This window comes from Meleagris gallopavo, chromosome 1 (assembly GCF_000146605.3).
Source record: "Meleagris gallopavo isolate NT-WF06-2002-E0010 breed Aviagen turkey brand Nicholas breeding stock chromosome 1, Turkey_5.1, whole genome shotgun sequence".
NCBI lineage: Eukaryota > Metazoa > Chordata > Aves > Galliformes > Phasianidae > Meleagris > Meleagris gallopavo.
This window is the reverse complement of record NC_015011.2, coordinates 60,586,807-60,605,455: the sequence shown is the minus strand read 5'-3', so window position 1 is coordinate 60,605,455 and position 18,649 is coordinate 60,586,807. Positions and strand designations below refer to the sequence as shown.

Genomic DNA, 18,649 nt, shown 5'->3' with positions numbered 1-18,649 from the left:
AGAAAGCAGTGTGGTAAAGGTTTTTTCATCTTTCAGGGGCTGCACAGGAAACATTATTTTCTCATTTGGTTCAAGCAAAAAGCACTAGGAGCAAAGTGTATATCCGTGGTACAGAACAGTCTGAAGGATGGTGCTGGAGTGATCTTCCATCTGAGATGGGAACCAAATAAAACTGCTAAGGTTCAAAGGGGAGAACATGGTAGCTTCCCCTATTCAACAGTCTCTGTTTAGTTAAAACCAAACCAAATTTTTGTGTGAACATGGCAGGGTGTATTGCACTGTGCTGTGGCCAGAGAGTGCCTATAGGTGTGATCCCGGCTAGAAACTCTAAAAAAAAAATAAAAAAAAAATTTAGAAACCAGCTAGAAAAAGTCTGTACATTATGGTGGGCAGAAAAGCTCTAAATTGGCAGTATTTTCTGGAGTTGTCATGGCAAACCATAAAAGTCCTTTTCAACCTACTGACTCTAAAAAGAAAAGCTTATATTCGTAATTAATTGAGATTTGAACTTTCAGTGGGACAAACAATGGGCCTTAAACCCAGAGAGTGTTAGAGTATGAGAGAGAACACATACCGTCCCAATGTTTCGTAGTAGTGCGTCCTAATTCAAGGAAGGTGCACAAGGAAGCAAGGAGAGAAAAGAACATCATGTTAGCAGTGTCACATCACTACAAGTCAGCAAGTCGGGGGCAGTTGATAACATGGCCTCCATAAGGTAGGCAGGAGGTAGACAAGCCATTAGGATTTTCACTTGAGTAATTACTTGAGCAATGCTGCACCCACAGAATTTCCTCCATCTTATCATCTTCAGTCCTGTTCTGGCGCAGCATTTATCCACCTTTTCACATTGCCCTCTGTCTAAAAAAACAATTTTCAGCTCAACCCTGTTTTTACTGAGTGACTAAAAAAAATACCCCACTGATAAAAAGGGACATTTCTTTTGCATTAGTCACCTATGTGTAGATGGATGCCCATAGAAGGGGATTTTCTTTGTTTTAATCAGTATTGCATTTCCAAAAACCTTGCTTCCCTCCTCCCATAATATCTTTGGTGACTGCTTTATGGATATGATGCACTAAATAAAGAAACACGGACTTCCACAGATCTCCCTAACTGGGTTCCTAAGAGATGCATTGCAGTTCCTTTTCCTTTCAGTTAGCTGTTGATAAAACAACTCCCTTTGGTGAAAAAGGGGTAAATAAGACTCCCTTTGGTCCTTATAAAAGTTTCTTCATGATAAAGCCCAAAGAAATCAACTGTGCTGATCAGTGAGGCTGCTGCTGCTTTGCAGTGGTCAGCGGATGCATATCTGCTGCACCGTGGGCTTTAGCACAAGTGGAGAACCCAGAAGGCTCAATCCAGCCTGCAGGCAGAGCAATAGGCAGAGTGACTCTAGCTAGGCAGTGCTTTGGTGTTGGCATGCATGTTGCTCCCCCTGGTCCATTAGCGCACTCAGTGCTGTGGAGCTTACCTTTTGGATGGTAATTTCCAAGGAGCTTCTTGCACACGTATGGTGGGTGACAATGGAGTCCCATGGCCTTCCACTGTGCTGACAGTGCTGGGATAGCTGGGTGGGCTTGGGAAGCGGCACAGGGCAGTGTTGTTGGCATTGTTGATGTTTGCATTGGAGCCTGAAGATGAGTAGCTGCTGGGAGTGAAGGTGGAGTCCACCAACTTCTCATGAGATGGAGACTCGGTATCTCCCTGGTTGTTGCCAGACTTATTGATGTGCAAAGGTCGCTGGGTGGTGAATGTCTGGGGGAACGCACTCCTGCCATCACTTTGGTAATAACTGACATGGTTTCCAAACAAGCCTCCGGCTCTCTGTTAGAGAAACAAGTCAGTAAGAAGATGTGCAAGGGCCACAGTATTTCCTGCTGAGCCTGTTTTTGAGGGAAAGAAAATGTGAGGACCAGCTTGGGCTCTATGGACACTGCTCTCTATGCCAGAAGATACAGTCCATGGACTTCTCTGTCACAGAGACCTCTACAGACAGGCTGTGAAAGTGTCACCTTTTAATGATATTTCGTAGGACCTTGAAGAAATGTACAGATGCATAGGTGAGACAAAGGTGTCCATATACCTCCCACCAGCCCTGGGAGTACATGACTGGGTAGGGTGGCATGAAAGAGGTTACTGCTTTCTGGTCTTCACAGTATAGTTACAAAACAGTATCTAGACATAAGAGGGAATCTGAGAAGAGCACGAGTAGCTATTAATCACCTGGAGGAAGAAACGAAGAAAGATTTAATAAGCCAGTCATCTACTGTTTGGATGATGAATTATGGGAAGGACAGACAGCATCTTTTTGTAAATGATTTGAAGGGGAGACATGCCAAAGGAGAAGAAATATTATCAGAGGGTACAATTAGAAGGAATGGGAATGAAATAAGAAAGAGAACATTTAGATAATTGCTCAGGAAATTTTGTCCAGGACTGTAGGATTTCTGTTGGGCTCTGGGGTACATTTTGAAAGGATAATACTTGTGCCACTGAAAGGAAGACTAATCAAAAAGCTGCAGTGTGTATCCTGCTATATGGACAGGAAGGTGGCTGAACTTAGTGTTTTTTCAGATACTTTGGCCACTGTCATTCTGATTTTATTTATATTTAATGCAGTGAAAATGTCCAATAATAATAAAATGAGATAAAAACATGTAAAATTTGTAGGATCTGGCACCCTGACATCACTAGTCCTTCTTGTCAGCCAAAATACAGACTGCACACAAAAAAAAAACCCAGAACTTTTTAAGCTGAGCTACTGGTCTAGCCTCAGTTTGTAAATTTGTTTAGCACCTACCCGGAAGATATCATCTTCAGAGGCAGCAGAAACAGCTTCTTTCATAGCCTTATCTAGCTCTTCTTCAGCTGTCAGGTCTCCAGAGATCGCTCGTCGGATCTCTGGACCAATGTCGTGAAGTGTGCGCAAACCAGCCTGCAAAACAGCAAACTGTAGAGCTTCATATCTCCGAGTGGTTATATGAGGTATAAAAGCAATGCTATTTCTTCTAAGCACAGTGAAGCTTTTCTACTTAACATAGCATTGCCCAGCTTCTAGAAAAATATCAACAAATTCAGTTTTTTCATCTCCAACTTGGAGAGGGAGAAAGTCTTAGCAACACAACCCAGGAATGCTCTTTGCTAGTCTCTTGGTTCATCAAAACAGGTCAAAGCCATAAATTGATGGGCCTGACTGAGCAAGTCTGCAAGCTTTCAACTTTGGCTTCTCAGATCCATTACCAGAAGCCCTAGAGCAGCCACAGTTCCAGCTGAACCATGTACTCAGCAGCTCTGAACAGCTCTTCTTTTTGATCAGAAGCTTAAATAAGGATTTCAAAGCCAAACTTCTGACATCGGAATGTGGACAGTGCTCAAGGACCTCACTGACTGAAGTCCACTCCAGGGAGGTTTGCTGATGCTTTGTCCATTGGATGGTCTTGGAACCCAGGTACGCTTTTGCTTTTTAACTGATTTTGCAACATGCTGTCCCTGATCCTGTCACAGCGAATCTTTTCCAGTGGGGATAGCCCAGTGCAGCCCCCACAGTGGCTGATAGGGAAGGGGGGGTCAAATGCCTCAACCGTATCACCCCTGTCCATTCTGTGCCCATTTGTCACCTGCAAGGAGAGTGCGTTGCGCTGGGAAGGCTTGCCCACCAGGCCCTGCTCTTTGCGTTTCTTGAATTTCCGGAAATACTCTTGAATCAGGAAAGTGGCGTAGAACTTCCCAACAGTCACCTCATCATCTGGAAAGGGTAATTTCCAGGGGAAAAAAAAAAAAAAAAGAAAGAGAGCATATCGTTTTAAATAGTGTGTTTCTAAGGTGAGACTTGCAGTTCAAAGCAGAAACACTAAGCACCACAGTACTTCTTTGCTACTTACAGCACCAGTACACAGGGCTGAATGAAGGGACTGCTCCACAGTCAGAGCTTTGTGTAAGCAATCAGAAGGTGAGGAGAATATGGTGTTTGGATAGACTAGTCCAGCTGGCAGAGAATGCCTATTGCTATGCATCTCTGGATGTACTTTTGTTATGGAGAAGTGCCTCTAAGCTTTCTAGTTTCTAGTACTGGTTTATTACATATGATCTTGCTGTAGCAGTAGCCTCCCAGTCTGGGTCAGCACATGCTCTTCTGACAGCCTGGGGTAATGTATACTCCACATCTGTTCTAACTAATGGCATCTGACTGACCATCCATCACAGATCTGATCTGGCTCTTCTCTACACTGAAATTCTGTCTTGTTGTGTCTAGCATGAGTGTGAGAGAAACAAAGTGATCACCTCTCCCCAGAAATGCAGTCACTGCTCAGTTCTTGCTATATTCTTATTCAACACAAGCTGTTGATGAGCCATTTTTGCACCCAGCTTTTATTCAGGCAACTCTCCTCCTTTCTTCAAACCTGCTGGAAATTTTTATAAGATACAGTCCACTGAGTTCAGAAGAGTCTGAGCAAGGTTTCAAGATATGGTTGCAGCTGTTAACAAGCTGCCAAGTGGTATTTTATGTGATAGTCCTCAGAAAAACCTGGAAGGTCAGTGAAGGGTACATGCCCATGCATCTGGGCTTCCAACAAGCCTAGCAAAGGAGGACCTGGAGTCCTGGTTAATTACAGTCCAGCAGGGACGCTGCATAGAAACCTGCAGCAGTCAGTTTCACCACTTCTGACTGCTGAGGATTGTCCCCATGTCCATATGTCTTATACAGGTATCATAGTAGAAAGCATTTACGTAAGTAAAAAAGGAATTATAAGGCATAGTAGAGGTAGTTTTGCTAACTGTGAAGAAATTAAGAGAAGGGGCTGCATCCTCAGCTTGATTGTAAGGCCATATCTCTTATACAGTTACATAAAGTCCACGTTGTCCCTGAAGCTACTCACTTGTGTTTGCTTCCTTTGTCCCCAGCAAGGCATTAAATAATGCCTACAGCTGGAGTGGGGCAACATCGAGGAATGAAAATTTCAAACTCATATTTAAACATCCTTCTTCCTCCCTTGATTTTTCAGCATGTATATATATGCTGAATATATACGTTGGTATAGGCAAAACCACATCTCAGTCTGATGAACAATCTAGCCAGATAAACAGGTATTAACAGTTTGTAGAAGAAAGCCTGACCCCTGTACTCTATCGGATGATCAGGAGGTGCATGTCAGGTAGGGAAATGACAGACATTCACAGATTGGGACAGCATCCTGCACTCACCACCTGCAGGAGGCACCACCTGGTCCAGCAACTTCATACTGGTGCGCTTCCAGATTTTCTTAATTATTGCTCTAAGCTCTTCATTGGCTTGCTCCAGGTTACCTGCAGGGTGAAAATCATCAGAGACAGGAATTAAGCCAGAGCCTGCAGAGGAGCAATTTCACACGTCTAGCATGGCAATCTCAGGAGGAAAACACCAGAGCTCTTAAAGTGGTGGAAAGTTTTGAGCAAATAGGTTCTCAGATTATTGCTAAAGTCCCCTTACAAAGAGAGATTGTTTTCCTAAATATGCACAGTCATCTCAGGCTGAAGGCTGAAGGTGACTGTGTTACTATCTCTGTAAGCCAGAAACAAGGGAACCACAACACTACTTTGTTCTGAAAAGCAAAAATCTCATGCAGTACTTCCAAATTCTGAGGTCCAGTGAAGGTTAGATACAATGAGAAGAGAGGTCAGTTAATGGGAAACTACCTACTTCTTGAAGAACCAACAAATAATTGTTGGTAAAGATTCAGCTAGAAGTCTGAAGATCTAAGCCTCCTTGTGGCCCTTTCCAGTAGTTACCTCATAGAACTGTAGAATTATAGAAGATCCTGAGTTGGAGGGACCCACAAGGGTCACTGATTCCAGTTTCTGGCTCCACACAGGACCACCCAAAAATCAGACCATATGACTGAGAGTAGTGTCCAGACACTTCTTGAACTCCATCAGCCTGGGGCTGTGCCCACTGCCCTGGGCAGCCCGTTCCATGCCCATCGCCCTGTGGTGCAGACCCCGTCCCTGACCCCCAGCTGCCCTCCCCTGACAGCTCCATGCCGGTCCCTTGGGCCCTGTCGCTGTCACACAGAGCAGAGCTCAGTACTGCCCCTCTGCTCCTCGTGGATCTGCTCCCTTCCCTTGCCCAGTGGCAGTGCTGGGCCTGGTGTACCCCAGGGTACAGTTTGCCTTTTTGGCTACCAGGGCACGCTGCTGATTTGTGTTCAACTTGCCATCAGCCAGAATCCCTTGCTGCAAGTATAAACTACAAAGGACTAAACTACTGTATTTTCTTTCCAAGGGTGCTGCTCCTCCAACTTTTCTTCCTCCTCTTCAAGCGCTAAGGCTCCTCCTCAGTGAGCTACACTAAGCCTCTGCATGCCAGCAGGTCTCTTAATATGATGCAGTGAAGACATGAACATTAAATAACACTGGTGAGGATGAAACAGCTGGAAAGCATTAAAGGCAGAAATATGACTCAGGAGGTTGAATTCCAAACTCCTGCCCTAACCATTTACAGGATCTTGCAAAGGAAAGAGCAAGCAGTTAGATGGTTTCCCAGGAGTTCACTGCCGATGACCCTGAGAGTCTAAGGCTAAGACAGATGAGAAATTCATGTCTTTCTTTGAGCCTCTCTTTCATAAGACACAAGATGTTATATCAGGGTTTCAGTTTTCTTTTTCCTCAGGAGAGCCTCTGGCTACAGCCAAGTTTTGTTTAGCACAAGATTCAAAGCCTCACTATCATTTTTTTTAATCCTATGGTTTTTTTTTTTTTTTGTGTGTTCTCCTGTGCCTGAAATGTAACATAGCTACTCCTGAGAAAAAGACTAGCTGTGAATGACAGAACCACATGCTCTTTTAGAATATCTAATTAATCTATCAAGCCAGGTTTTGACTCAGGACTAGTATCTTTCATTATAGAAGGTGATAAGAGTGCAACAAAGAGGACAAGCTGAGCCCAAATTTTGCCTGCTTTCCTCAGCTGATCCAAGAAAATATCTTAACAGTTCGTTTGCTTCCCATCTGACTTTTGGCCTACAACAGCACTATCACTGCAATATCATGTTAACTCATGTTGATGGAAGCATTAGCTTTCTAGATAATATTGAGATAGAAACACTTAGAAGTCATTATTCCTTCAAAAATCTTTACACTGATTTTTTCTACCCAGTAGTGCATATTAATAACTGGGCTCATTTTACATAAAATGTTGTTGTATTCCAGCTTAGCACACTTTGGTGTGTACATCGCTCAGCTACCCTTGCATTCAGCAAGCTTGTTACCTTCCGTCTTGATCCTCAGTGCAGTTCTAACCAGTGCAAAGAGAGTGGCATTGAACATGACAGTTCCATCGCTGTTCAGTGGCATATTCATGGAGACAAGGCGCTGTGGAATAAGGAGGAGAAAGAGAACAGTCATACTTTGTCATGGACTGATTTGCTCTTCCTTACATACTTATGATATGCTGCCACCCTTCTCAACTGAGCATCCATGGCCTGTGAGTTTGGTTATATGATCATAGGAGTATGTGTCATACACAGCTTTTGTCCCAGCTATGTTGGGAGTTTGCCCTGGGATCTCTCTCCCTCTGCTGGATACTCTGTTTTCCTCAATGTGGATATCACTTTCTACCCTTTGTTTCCCCAGCGGCCAGTAGGCATTTGAGCAAACTTGATTTTTCATACCCCATGAGGCACTTAGAGGCTCATCCACACTTACTTTGCAAGCCACTCGGTGAGGGCAAAGCTTCCCGAAGCCCAGTGGAGGCTGAATCCGCCGGAGCAATGTCACCACGTCCAAGTGCTTGATCCGTCCCCTAAGGAAGAAAGCATACTGAGGGTCACATCCTTACCACAGGTGATCTGCTGAACCCCATGTAGATGCTGCCAGAAGTACCACCAAGATCTTTCCAGGCCTGCCACCCCCTGTAACCTGGGCACAGCTGAAGGTATTATTTCAGGCCTCTTGTATTCAGTGCATTCCTCAGGATCTGTCCAACACTCACAAAACTCCCATCAATACACAGATGTCAGTGATGTATAAGTCAGTACTTGCAAGAATTGACTTCAGTGTTTTGAAAGCTGCAGTTCCCTAGTGCACAAATAGTCTGGTGTTCTCCCCACACCACTGACCTGCTCGAAATATATGACTGCTTGTTTGCCTCCTGGCTGTAAGGCTATGGCAGTTGCAGAGGTGCAGAGGGTCTCTTTTTTTCTTGAGATTTCCCTCCCATACCATGAGCCACTGTCTTTTGATGCTTGTTTATGCCTTGGGCTATCACTGAGGCCTGTGCAAAACAAAGTCCTTAAGGGCCTCAACTGAGACAGCAGCAGTTGGATTTAAGTTTTGTAAATGGTATTTCAAAAGAAGAATTCTCTCAGGGAGGCAGGGGGAAGGTTCCACCATGGGACATTGAGGAAGAAGAGTTAAAAAGAGCACACCTATAGACAACAATGAACAGAATATTATTTGGTGAGGGATTATCTGTTATATGGCTTCAGCTGCTGCAGTCTTGCATTCAAACAAATACAAATAATAGCATCTGTTTTGTAAGCTAACAGCATATTCATTAGAATGCTGTGCTTGTTCCCTAACAATATTGAAATTCTCTTTGGACAATTACCCTGGATGGGAAGAGGTGTTTCAATTTAAGTATCACTCTGATAATGTGACATGGCTCACATATTGCAGAGCTTGAGCCCAGATTAATCTTGACACTATGTCTCCACATCCAGAACTGAAGAGATCTGCTTTTCATTCATGTTAAGATCTCTTTCCATGGATTTTGCATTATGGAAGGGACTTTGCAATTACAATTGTCAACTACATTGTTATGCAACGGGGATCTAAATGCACTATAAGCCTAAGCATGTGTCAAGCAGAGCATGTAATACTGAATGTCAGTTAAGCTCTCGTGTGAGTTGTTCGTGTGTAACCTTAAATCCCTGCAAGTCTGCTGATACAACCCTGCAGATCATGTAACGCAGTCATGTGGAGCTACCAGTTTTGATGGGCCTATATGACACATGACAAAGTGGAGATTTGAGCACAGCAGTTCTTCTGTGAGTAGAAAGTCATATAGAAGGGTCATAGCTTGGAATCAATATCCCAAACACATACAACAGTAAAACAACTCTCAAACCTTCTCTTAAGTTTTCTAGTATCCCCTCACCCAGCAGTCTGTTCCTCCCCTTGATTGAAAGCAAAACAGTGTCCTGCCAGGTGATGGTACAGCTCAGATGCATAGATTTTTGTGTGTATCACTGCATTGCTGGCCTGTGGATTTACCAGCAATTCCTTAAGGAGGGATCTGTTTTAAGATTCTTGCAGAAAAAAAGGGTTCCTGAGGAAGGGATGTTGCACTTACTGCACTGGGTCTGGAGAACAGGAAACAACGGGCCTGTTCTCCTGAAGAGCTCTGCTATCCAGGCTGGGTTACTTACTTGGCTTCAGGGTCATACTCTGCCCAGATCCTTTTAAACTCATCTAGGTGATGTGGTCCTAAAATGGACCAGTCCCGTGTCAGGTAATCGAAGTTATCCATTATAACAGCTACAAAAAGATTGATGATCTGCAAACAAGGACAAAGATGACTTGGTGTATGAGATAGGTAACAGTAGACTTTTCCACATTCTCAATTCAAAGTCCAAGTTTGGACTTGTAAATCTAGGAGGTCATTTGGGGTGGTTTCTCTCTGTTCCTGCATGTAAGCCCCATATTTTAAACAGGAAGATCCCCAAGACAGGACATCCTCAGCTGATCAGCATTCAGCAACTGGATGGATGAGGCCCAAGTGTGCTGTAGGCGTGCAGTGAGGGCTTTTTGTTTACCTGTGTCTTTGCCCACTAGGGGTAGTGATAGAGAACCTAGAATTTATCCTCTATGGGTTGTGAGGCTGAGATAAAATTCCTTTCTCTTGGCCCCAGACCAACATTTTAAAAATCTTGCTGCTGTTCACTGGGAGAGTTTTGCGCACTGATGCGCGCTGCAGAACATGTGCTGTCACTCTGAGCAATGCCATATTGTCAACACGGAGCAGATGCAAGTGGGGTATGTGTATTCTCACAGTCATTGCTGCTGGCAGGGGAAAAAAAACCTGCTTGGCAGCCAGAAGGAAGGTAGGAGGGAAGGTGGGAAGTGTGGCTGAGGCGTTGCTAGCCTCAGCACAGCCCACAACATGCTAATTTGGTTTTCTCATACAGGGGTGGAGGGAAGAGGGCTCCTTTGCTGTGCACAAAGAGCTGGGGTGGGAGCAGAGCATCCCCCAGGCTGCAGGGAGAGGTGGGACCTGCAGAGCCCAAGGAGGAATTGTCATGGCAAGAGTGCTACTGGGAAAGACTCCACGAGGAATTTTCCCATCTTTGAAGCCATCCTTCTTCTGTGCAGCACTGAGGCTCAGGGAGGCAGAGGTCAGTTTGACTGGGGCAAGTTATAAGTGTTCTGGCCAACTCACCAGGAAGGCACAGAGCATGTAGAAGCTTATGAAGTAGAAGACAGCGAAGCTGCTGCCACAGGAATGGTCAGCTTCAGTGGAGTTGGCTGGCTCTGACTCTGGGTCGCACTTCTTGTCTGGGAGACACGCCAGCATGATTTCCTGCCAGGCCTCACCGGTGGCACACCTGGGTACAGCAAAAAGTAAGGGAAGACAGCAGTGACCCTTGATATGGGAGGGAGCTGCACATTAGCAACCTTCTCCTGCTCTCCCAAAGTCAACTACAAGCAGATGAGGCCAATGTCTGGGATTTTACATTCTGCTGAGATGTATGTGACAACGTCTATGTATTACACGAGAAACTTCCATGAAAACAAAGACAGAGTTGCATTTACACCAACTCCCCATCCTCCTCTCCCCACCTTCAGCACCCCTCCCTGGGCCTAGCACACCTGGTCACAGCTGGAGCAGATGATGTGCAAGCAGAGGTAGGCATGGCCATGCCAAAGCATGCCTGCTTCATCCCCCTTTCCCTGCTAGAACAAGCTGGAGTCATATTGGCTTGATTTGAAAGAAGGAGGAGTTTGTGATGAGTATCATGGTGCGAGAGAACTGAACAGCTGTCTGCCATTCTTTTGAGCAGGAGGACCTGCTTCCCTCCCTGGGCACTGAGTGCTGATCAGTGTCAGGTGGCAGGGCACGAGGCTTAGCAGAGCGGTCATTTCATCTGGCAGAGCTCCTAGGTTCTCCTGCCAAGGGACAACATGTTTCTACTTACCTTGTGAATGTGGAAGTGTTGGAAGGAGATAAACTGTGCACAAGAGTAGAGAAATCACACTCCTGGACTGACACAATCCAGAGCTGTCAGACACCCACCTGAAAAGCAGCAGCACCGCTTGGGGGAAGGTCTGGAAGTTGTTGTTGCGGTTGATTTCTGTGGTATCGTTCAGCGCAATTTTACCAAATACCTGGCAGAAAGCAGAGGTCTTTTAAGGTTAGCTTTGTAAAACTCCCAAACCTCCTGTTACCTGCAGCTCTTGGCCTCCCTGTGACTCTGGAGAGCTGACATTTAATGGAATCTGCCTTTCTCTCAAACATTTTCACTGATCTTTCATATTTGCTGTTGCTTCTCTTGCTTGTACTTAATTACCAGAATAGCACTCATATTAAACAAGATATACTTCCTTATTTTATACACTGTGAATAGATGATATGTGGCCTTCTGTAAACTGGCACTCATCTGGGAAGTTCCTTGAAGTTCCAAGTCTGTTGAAGTGCTTTGCATCTTCCCCAAACAGTGTAAAGTATGTTGAGTCTGGAAATTATCTAAATGCCTGCCCTCCTGGTAAACCATGCTTGTCACCAGGAATGTCTCAGGACCCTTCAGAATGCAGCAGTGTGAAGATGATGACTAGATTTTTCCAGAGAAAAAGGGAATGGAGCAGTGGAAGAGCCTACCAGAAGTACACATGAGAGGTGTATGACAGGTAAGATCTAGCTTAAAAGCCTCATGATGTAAATGAAAGCAGTGGCTCTTTGAGACAGAAATGAAGCAGACCAGTGTCTTGTGTGCTGTTTTAGGTGGTCTGCAGCAGTAATGCTTTTGCAGAGAAGGCAACTGAAGAATTACAGCCCTTGCAGGGAACTTGCTCTGAGTTACAAAGTGATGATGGTAACAATTTAAGTCAATGCAGAAGAAAAATTCTGCTTGCTATTTCAAACTCTTTGGTGCTCTCCATGCACTGCACCTGAGCTGCTCCAAATTGTAATGGTGATCTGATAGCCCTTTCCTTAGAGCCATAAAGGATGGCTGACAGCTTCTCCCATGCTCAGCTAACCATCATTGTAGCAGAGATAACCAGTTGTTCAGCCATAGCATGAAGCCTGCAACACTTGGTGCAGCTTTTAGGAGCCCACTGCCAGATGCCAAGTTCCTGGTGCAGGACAGTTCTAGGCTTCTTTGAGAAAGTCTGACACTTTTGTGCCTGTGGGCACTGGGACCAAGAACCCGACAAACCCTGCTTGGCAACAAGGTCTGCACAGCACCGTCGGCCAGGACTATTGCCCATTGATAGCAGCATGGCAGAGGCCTCAAGGGCTGAGAGCTGCAATCTCATAGCCAAGATGAGCAGCAGGAACAGAGCAGCTCCGAGAGAACACGGAGCTCCTTTTCAAGCACATGTCACTGATAATTAACACTCTGAGACGTGCAGGGACAATGACAGAAGGGCCATGCCAGAGGAGAGGAGGGCCTGCTCATGGCAGCCTTTCTGCAGGGGATCCTGGTGGATGTGCAGGCCTGGGGACAGCCCTGGCTGTCCCCATGCCGTGGGTGGCAGTGACAGCCCCAGCTGTGCTGAGGAGGAGCAGAAGAACAGCTTAAATGCTCAGAGGCAGCTTGAGCTGAAGCAGCCCGTATATTTTTTTTTCAGGCAAGCGTAGGCAAGGGAACCTCCCATGCTGGAAGCTTGATTTTTCCTCTCTTCCCAGCAGCTTCCCTCACACATGACGCACCAGCACCTGCTTCCATGGCAGCCTTGCATGGGTCAGCTATGAAGAGCTGCAGGTAGAGGTTCCTCTCCCACAGCCTGTGCCTCCCACGCCATTATAGCAGTGGCCGCCTCTGTCAGCATCAATTTGTATTTTTCCGCTTGTCCACATCAAATAGCAAGGCTTGAATGTTGTTACGCTCCTAGCCAGGTGATTAGCTGAGATAACGTGGTAGGCCTTGTTTACATGGGGAATTTTTACATTTTCTTCAGATCTGGTGCCTGTAGGCTCTAAGGAAGCTGCTCAATGGAGTGGGGAAGGATTCTCCCTACTATGGCTCCCTGAGTGTGAGAGAACTCCACCTGTCAGAGGGTCCAAGAGAACAGCACATGAAATGTCTGAAATGCCATTATGACAAAAAATGACGGTAGCAGGTCAGCAGGCTAAAAGCAAAGAGGACAAAAGAGAGGAACTTTCTTTTCTATTGAAAGATAGGGGGACAGAAAGCGATCCAGTAATCTAGATCAACGTGAAAGGGAAATGTATGATCTTCAGGCTGTCGAGATGATTAAAACAGAGGCATGAATGTTTGCCAATGATTAAACAGACAACTTAGAAGTAGCTAAGAAAAGAGGGAATACAATTACAGAATAATCTATCTAGCCCTGGCAGTGCCATGATCATCATAAGCCCCATCTGGGTAGGTGCAGAGAAGCCATTTCTAATGCTTGGTGTAGCTACATAACATAGTGTAATACTCTCAAGTGATTTTCTGTTTAGCACAGGTAATCCTGTAAAGATCTTGTCCAGTTGAGCTGGCACATTTAAAGTATGAGCCCAGTATATTGAATGACAGCTGTAATTACTGGAGGCAATTATGATAATCTATGATAATTCAAGATAAGATTGGTTTTATTTTTCATACTGGGGGAGGGTGGATGGAGCCTATGAAAAAATGTGATTGTAGTAACAGGAAACAAATTAAAATAAGGTCAGAAAGGTGAGATGAATTTTGTTACAAATTCTGTCTGCATTGTTGAAACCAAGAAGCCTGTTGTGGTTAAAGACCTCTGGAAGTAATTATGCCTTGCCTTTTTATGCTATGGTTTCTGGTCCCAGATGGCCAACTTTTGTCTGAGATCTTTGATTAACACAGAAGTGGAAAGTGAAGCTTAGTTTGAAAAGAAGCACAGCAAATGAGGCTGGGACTGTCACAGACTGTGCCTCTATCACATACTGTCTTCAATGGTCTGTATGCAACATCAGTTCCTTGCACAGATGAATGCTCAGGCTGGTTCCAAGTTCATTTTGCAAGCTGAATAGGATATTGTATTGATGCAGCTTCCTGAAGAACTGGCACAAACACAGAGTTGGTACATTGGTTCTGATCCCATATTTGCCTTCAAGGGTGTAAATCAAAAGCTGCTCTTTATGAGCCAGTAGAATCAGGCCAGCATGAAAGTGATGGGAGAGAAAAATGGGGTTTGCTCAGTGCAGCATGGCCACGAGCCCACTGAAACAACTCTTTTGAGCCAATGAGCAAGGCAGTAATTCACCTTTGCCAGAGTTTCTGGGTATTCCTTTGGGAGTGTGGTGTGGAGGGCTGGCACATTCCTTTAATTGATTTTATACTGTGTTTTATCATTAAATGGATCTTTTTTTTTGGTTTTGCTGGAGTGGGTTGTACTTTTGGAAGTGCACATGCAGAAAATGCTTTCCAGTCAAGGTTAGCTGCCTTCTCACCTTGCTTGGGGAAAACATTCATGTAAGCCTCTACAACTACATGTTGACCTAGTGACCTTACAGGTCAGTCCTTAAACCTCTAAGAGGAGGAGAAAGATGCAGTTGAGCTCATTAGCATGACTTACCTGCATCCCAATCACGGCGTAGATGAAGAACAGCATCACTATTAGAAGAGCCACATAGGGGAGAGCCTAGAAATGAGAAAAAAAAGAGACGTGTCTCCACCGTGCCTGGCACTCTGAAAGCGCTCTGCGCCACTGGCTTGGGAAAACTGGGCAGAGGGTGTAACTCGCCAAGTGGCCACTAGATGCCGACACTGGCCCACACTTGCCACCCTTGTTCTCTCCCAGCCCAGCCGGGCTCTGACTCCGCTCCCTCTCGGGGATGCTGCTGCTCTGCCCCTTTTGAGCCAGTCCTGCCCTTGAATGAGTGGGGGAAGTAAGGGCACAAACAGCCCACACAGCTGCCTACAGGCAGGAGAAAACTACTGTAACTGCTATTCTTCTGTCCCGAATGGCAATGTCCTCTAACTGTTTTTATTTATTTATTTATTTATTTTCAGGACCCAGTCTGGTGAAATAAAAAATGCAACAGCTGCTCAGACCCAACTTCAAGGTCTCTCCTACAATGGCCGATTCCATCCCAAGTACCTAAAGGATCCAGAGCTTTGTTCCCGGTTCAGTGTTAGGTGTCTGTGATGGTGTCTGCCGTGCCCTACGTGTCAGTGATCTGCTGCTGAAGAGGAAATGCAGAGCCCTGATAAACAGAGCTGCCTCATAAGGAAGAGGCCTATGCAATCAGCAAAGTGTTGAGTGTTCTTGGTTTCCTCCACCGCTAGCAGGAATCAGGACACAGCTCAGGCCCTCACAATCTTGGGTCTTTAAGAAGGCACTTTCTACCCTGTTGCTTTTGAAATATATAGTATTCAGACCAGAGATTTCCAGACCTTACTTCAAAGGCAACAGGCAGACATATTTATCCTAAATTGTCAGTACAGCTCCTGGTCAGGATTTTGAACACCTCATTTTATGGATCTACAACATTCTTCTTCTTATTATTTTTTAACATTAAATTATTTATACATTTCAAGTTTATGCTTCAATTCATCAGGAGTCAATCCTACAGGAAAAACTGAGGCATTTTCACTGACTGCCATTGGGATTTGATGAAGACCTGCAAAAGTAATCTCAAAGAGATCTGAATATTAAAATAGCCGTAAGTTAAACCTTTGAAAAATGTCTGTAACCATCATCTTGAGGCTCGGAGGCAGATACCTCTGTGCTCGATGGTGTCAGACAAATCTGTGCAGTTACCTCACAGTGCCATTGGAGATACAGGGCTCCCCACATTTTGGGATCATTCGGTTGGGATTTGATTCAAATAAGACCTCAGAAGAACTCCCAGGAGAGTGTCCAGATAGGATTACATGGGCGTAACCTTATCAGTTCCATCTTTCACATGGCGCTTGGAAGAACGTCTTCCCACCTGACCTGGTGCTCAGCCCGCTGACGCACCTTCCCACTCATCTCTGCCCATTACTCCCCATGGGAATTCCCCATGTCCCATATTCCCCCTCCTCTGCCTCTGTCCTTCAGCTGAGTCTTTCCCTGCATTTACCACTTTGTCCTTCTGCTTCCCACGACCTCGCCTTGCCCTCAGCACCCCTCTCACTTCCTACTCCTCCCACCCACCAGCCTGCTCTCTGCTGCTATCTCTGCTGGCGGAAACCCCGCCGAGCATTTTCCCACCAGGCTCTCCTCTGACCAGTGTCCTGGGCTATATATAAGGCATCATATGCCCAGCGCACACCATGGTCATGATGGGATCTGAACTCTTGCATGAGTTCGCTGCTTTTGAGGCTGTCCTGCGTGAACAACAACACTTCCTGGAAGCATGTGGGGACACGGGGAAGAGCTTGTGCCAGACAAAATCTGCAGGGATTGTGGCGGTGGGAGTGGCTGAGCTGGGAGCTCTGTGCAGGGCCTAATCTTAGCTATAAAGTCGTTGCAAGAGGAGGAGCTCTAAGCCGAGAATATTATGTTATAAACAGCTAAGGGCTTTAAAGGAGAAAGAAACTTGCTCAGTGTTTTGTTTTGTTTTAATTTTTTTTTCCCCCTGCTATGGAATATACCTCCCCTGATACTTTCTCCCATCACCCTTCAACCCTGTCTAAAAGTGACTCTCTAGTCACAGAGGTCTGAAGGTCACTGAAGCACCAGGCACTCCCTTTCCCATCCACGTCATCCTCTCCAGCCGAGAGCCCTGGCACTCTGAGCTCAGGGTAAGAGCAAGCTATTACAAAGGAGGCTGGAGGAGCGTGGAGGCAAGGGGTGGGGACCAGGAACTGCAAAAGTGTGACTGTTCCATCCATCAGGGACGTTGAGTGGTGCCAAGGGAACCTCATTCCTGTGCATGCAGACAAAATGGCTCCCACTGGAGTAGCTCAAACAATAACCTGATGCTTTCTCCAGCTTTGCCCCAACTATCAGCCAGGCTGTGCTGGCCCACCACATTCACATCAAGCATTCACGAAAGGCAGGAATTTGCTTCATCTCTGACAAATGTTTTTCTGTGCTAGATTAGCATCTGTGTTGGAAGCTGTTATTCTAGCAATAAGCTCTCTCTCGGTGTTTGTTTCACCACCAGGGGTGACGATTCTTAACCTGTCTGGTCTCCTTTGCCTCCACTCTCTCCTCTGGTACTTCACCTACCACTGAAATGCACCTGTCTACAGGTGAAAGCATCAGTGATCCAATAACTTGTCACTGTTACCAAGTCCAAAGGTTTAGGGCTGAAAAGGTAAAATTCTTTCTGGATGAAAGCATGGGATCCACACCCCTAATATTCACTGGAATCCTCAAAACAAGGCTCAAGGGAAATTTAATTGAGACCCTTGCTTCCCCTGCGAGTTCCACTTAAAACAAGTTATAAAATACAGCCAAAACTGGGAAAAAAGAAAAAAAAAAAAAGATTGAACGGTTACAGACAGTAATTGAGTTGAAGAGAACCATCAAGGCAATTCAGGAGGGTCTCAAGCAATTACTCGTGCTTTAAAGATGAAACTCATACCCAGGCAGCCATCCACTGTGATCTCCATTTGCCTGAGGCTCCTCTGTGCTGCATGCTGCCTGTGTGTGCTGCTCTGCTGAGCATTCTTTGACTTAGGCAGTGGGGGTGAAACTCATCCCGTGGGGCAGCCAAGGGGAAAAAAACAGAAGGGCTATGACCTATAGAAACAAGTGAAGGGATACCTGGAAGGACTTGATGAAGGTCCAAAGCAGTGTCCGGATGCCCTCCCCTCGGCTCAGGAGCTTCACAAGACGCATCACGCGGAAGAGTCGGAAGAAGGTGATTGAGATGCGAGAGTTTTCCTCTGCGTTCTGGAAGCCATTGTCACAGAGGCAGGAGTTACAACAGCACGAGAGAAACAAGGGCCCTGGGCCACAGAGCACAGAGCTATGCTGAGAGCTCACTGCACTGTTCCTTATCCTGGTAATGCTCCCTGGGCTTGCAGTGCACTGGCACACCATGGATGGGCCTTCTCTCCCATGGCACTGAGGCTATCTACAAGGTTTCCTAGGCCATAGCCTCTCGTTTCTGCTTGCCTGGACTTTAGGGATCAGGGACTGATGATGCTCCCCTCATTACATTCCCTCTAACAGTGCCAGGATGCAATTCTCCTGTGCTATTTTACTGGAGGAGAGAGATACTTCCTCTATGGACCTGTATCAGATGGTTGATCCTGGTGAGCCTGTCAGTCAGCAGCTGTATGGAGTGCTGTAGGCACTGGCAACGTGCCACTTGCTCTGCTGGGAAACAGCAGGTCCCAGGTCTGCTCTGAGGTCCAGAACAGGATGCTGGCACTATGCGTACCAATAGTGGCCCTGCTGCAGCCGTGCTGCTGGGCTGAGCTGCACTCGCTGCTCTGCATTTGAGCCTTGTGCATTTCTCATGACCCTGTTGTACTTCCCACAGTCTGCGATCTGCCTTTTTGCTTTTTTTTTTTTTTAATGTTTTATTTTGC

General features: G+C 45.7%; 1 protein-coding gene across 5 annotated transcripts in view; it reads right to left on the bottom strand.

Annotated features, from left to right (window-relative positions):
* Nucleotides 1-18,643, bottom strand: part of LOC104911865 (voltage-dependent L-type calcium channel subunit alpha-1C-like) — a 32,424-nt gene extending 13,781 nt beyond the window's left edge. For 2 of the 5 annotated variants that reach the window (XM_010714111.2, XM_010714122.2), the window contains exons 1-12: nt 17,877-18,643; nt 14,751-14,816; nt 11,269-11,360; nt 10,414-10,579; nt 9,404-9,531; nt 7,680-7,776; nt 7,244-7,346; nt 5,203-5,304; nt 3,618-3,745; nt 2,801-2,950; nt 1,472-1,824; nt 575-601 (exon numbers count right to left, since the gene is read on the bottom strand). In XM_010714111.2, coding sequence (XP_010712413.1) covers nt 575-601; nt 1,472-1,824; nt 2,801-2,950; nt 3,618-3,745; nt 5,203-5,304; nt 7,244-7,346; nt 7,680-7,776; nt 9,404-9,531; nt 10,414-10,579; nt 11,269-11,360; nt 14,751-14,816; nt 17,877-18,155 — 1,691 coding nt within the window. In that variant the 5' untranslated portion in view covers nt 18,156-18,643. The remainder of the gene's footprint in view (nt 1-574; nt 602-1,471; nt 1,825-2,800; nt 2,951-3,617; nt 3,746-5,202; nt 5,305-7,243; nt 7,347-7,679; nt 7,777-9,403; nt 9,532-10,413; nt 10,580-11,268; nt 11,361-14,750; nt 14,817-17,876) is intronic. The other 3 variants (XM_019616320.1, XM_010714127.2, XM_010714117.2) reach the window with 2 other exon arrangements.
* Between the last annotated feature and the right edge of the window lie 6 nt (nt 18,644-18,649).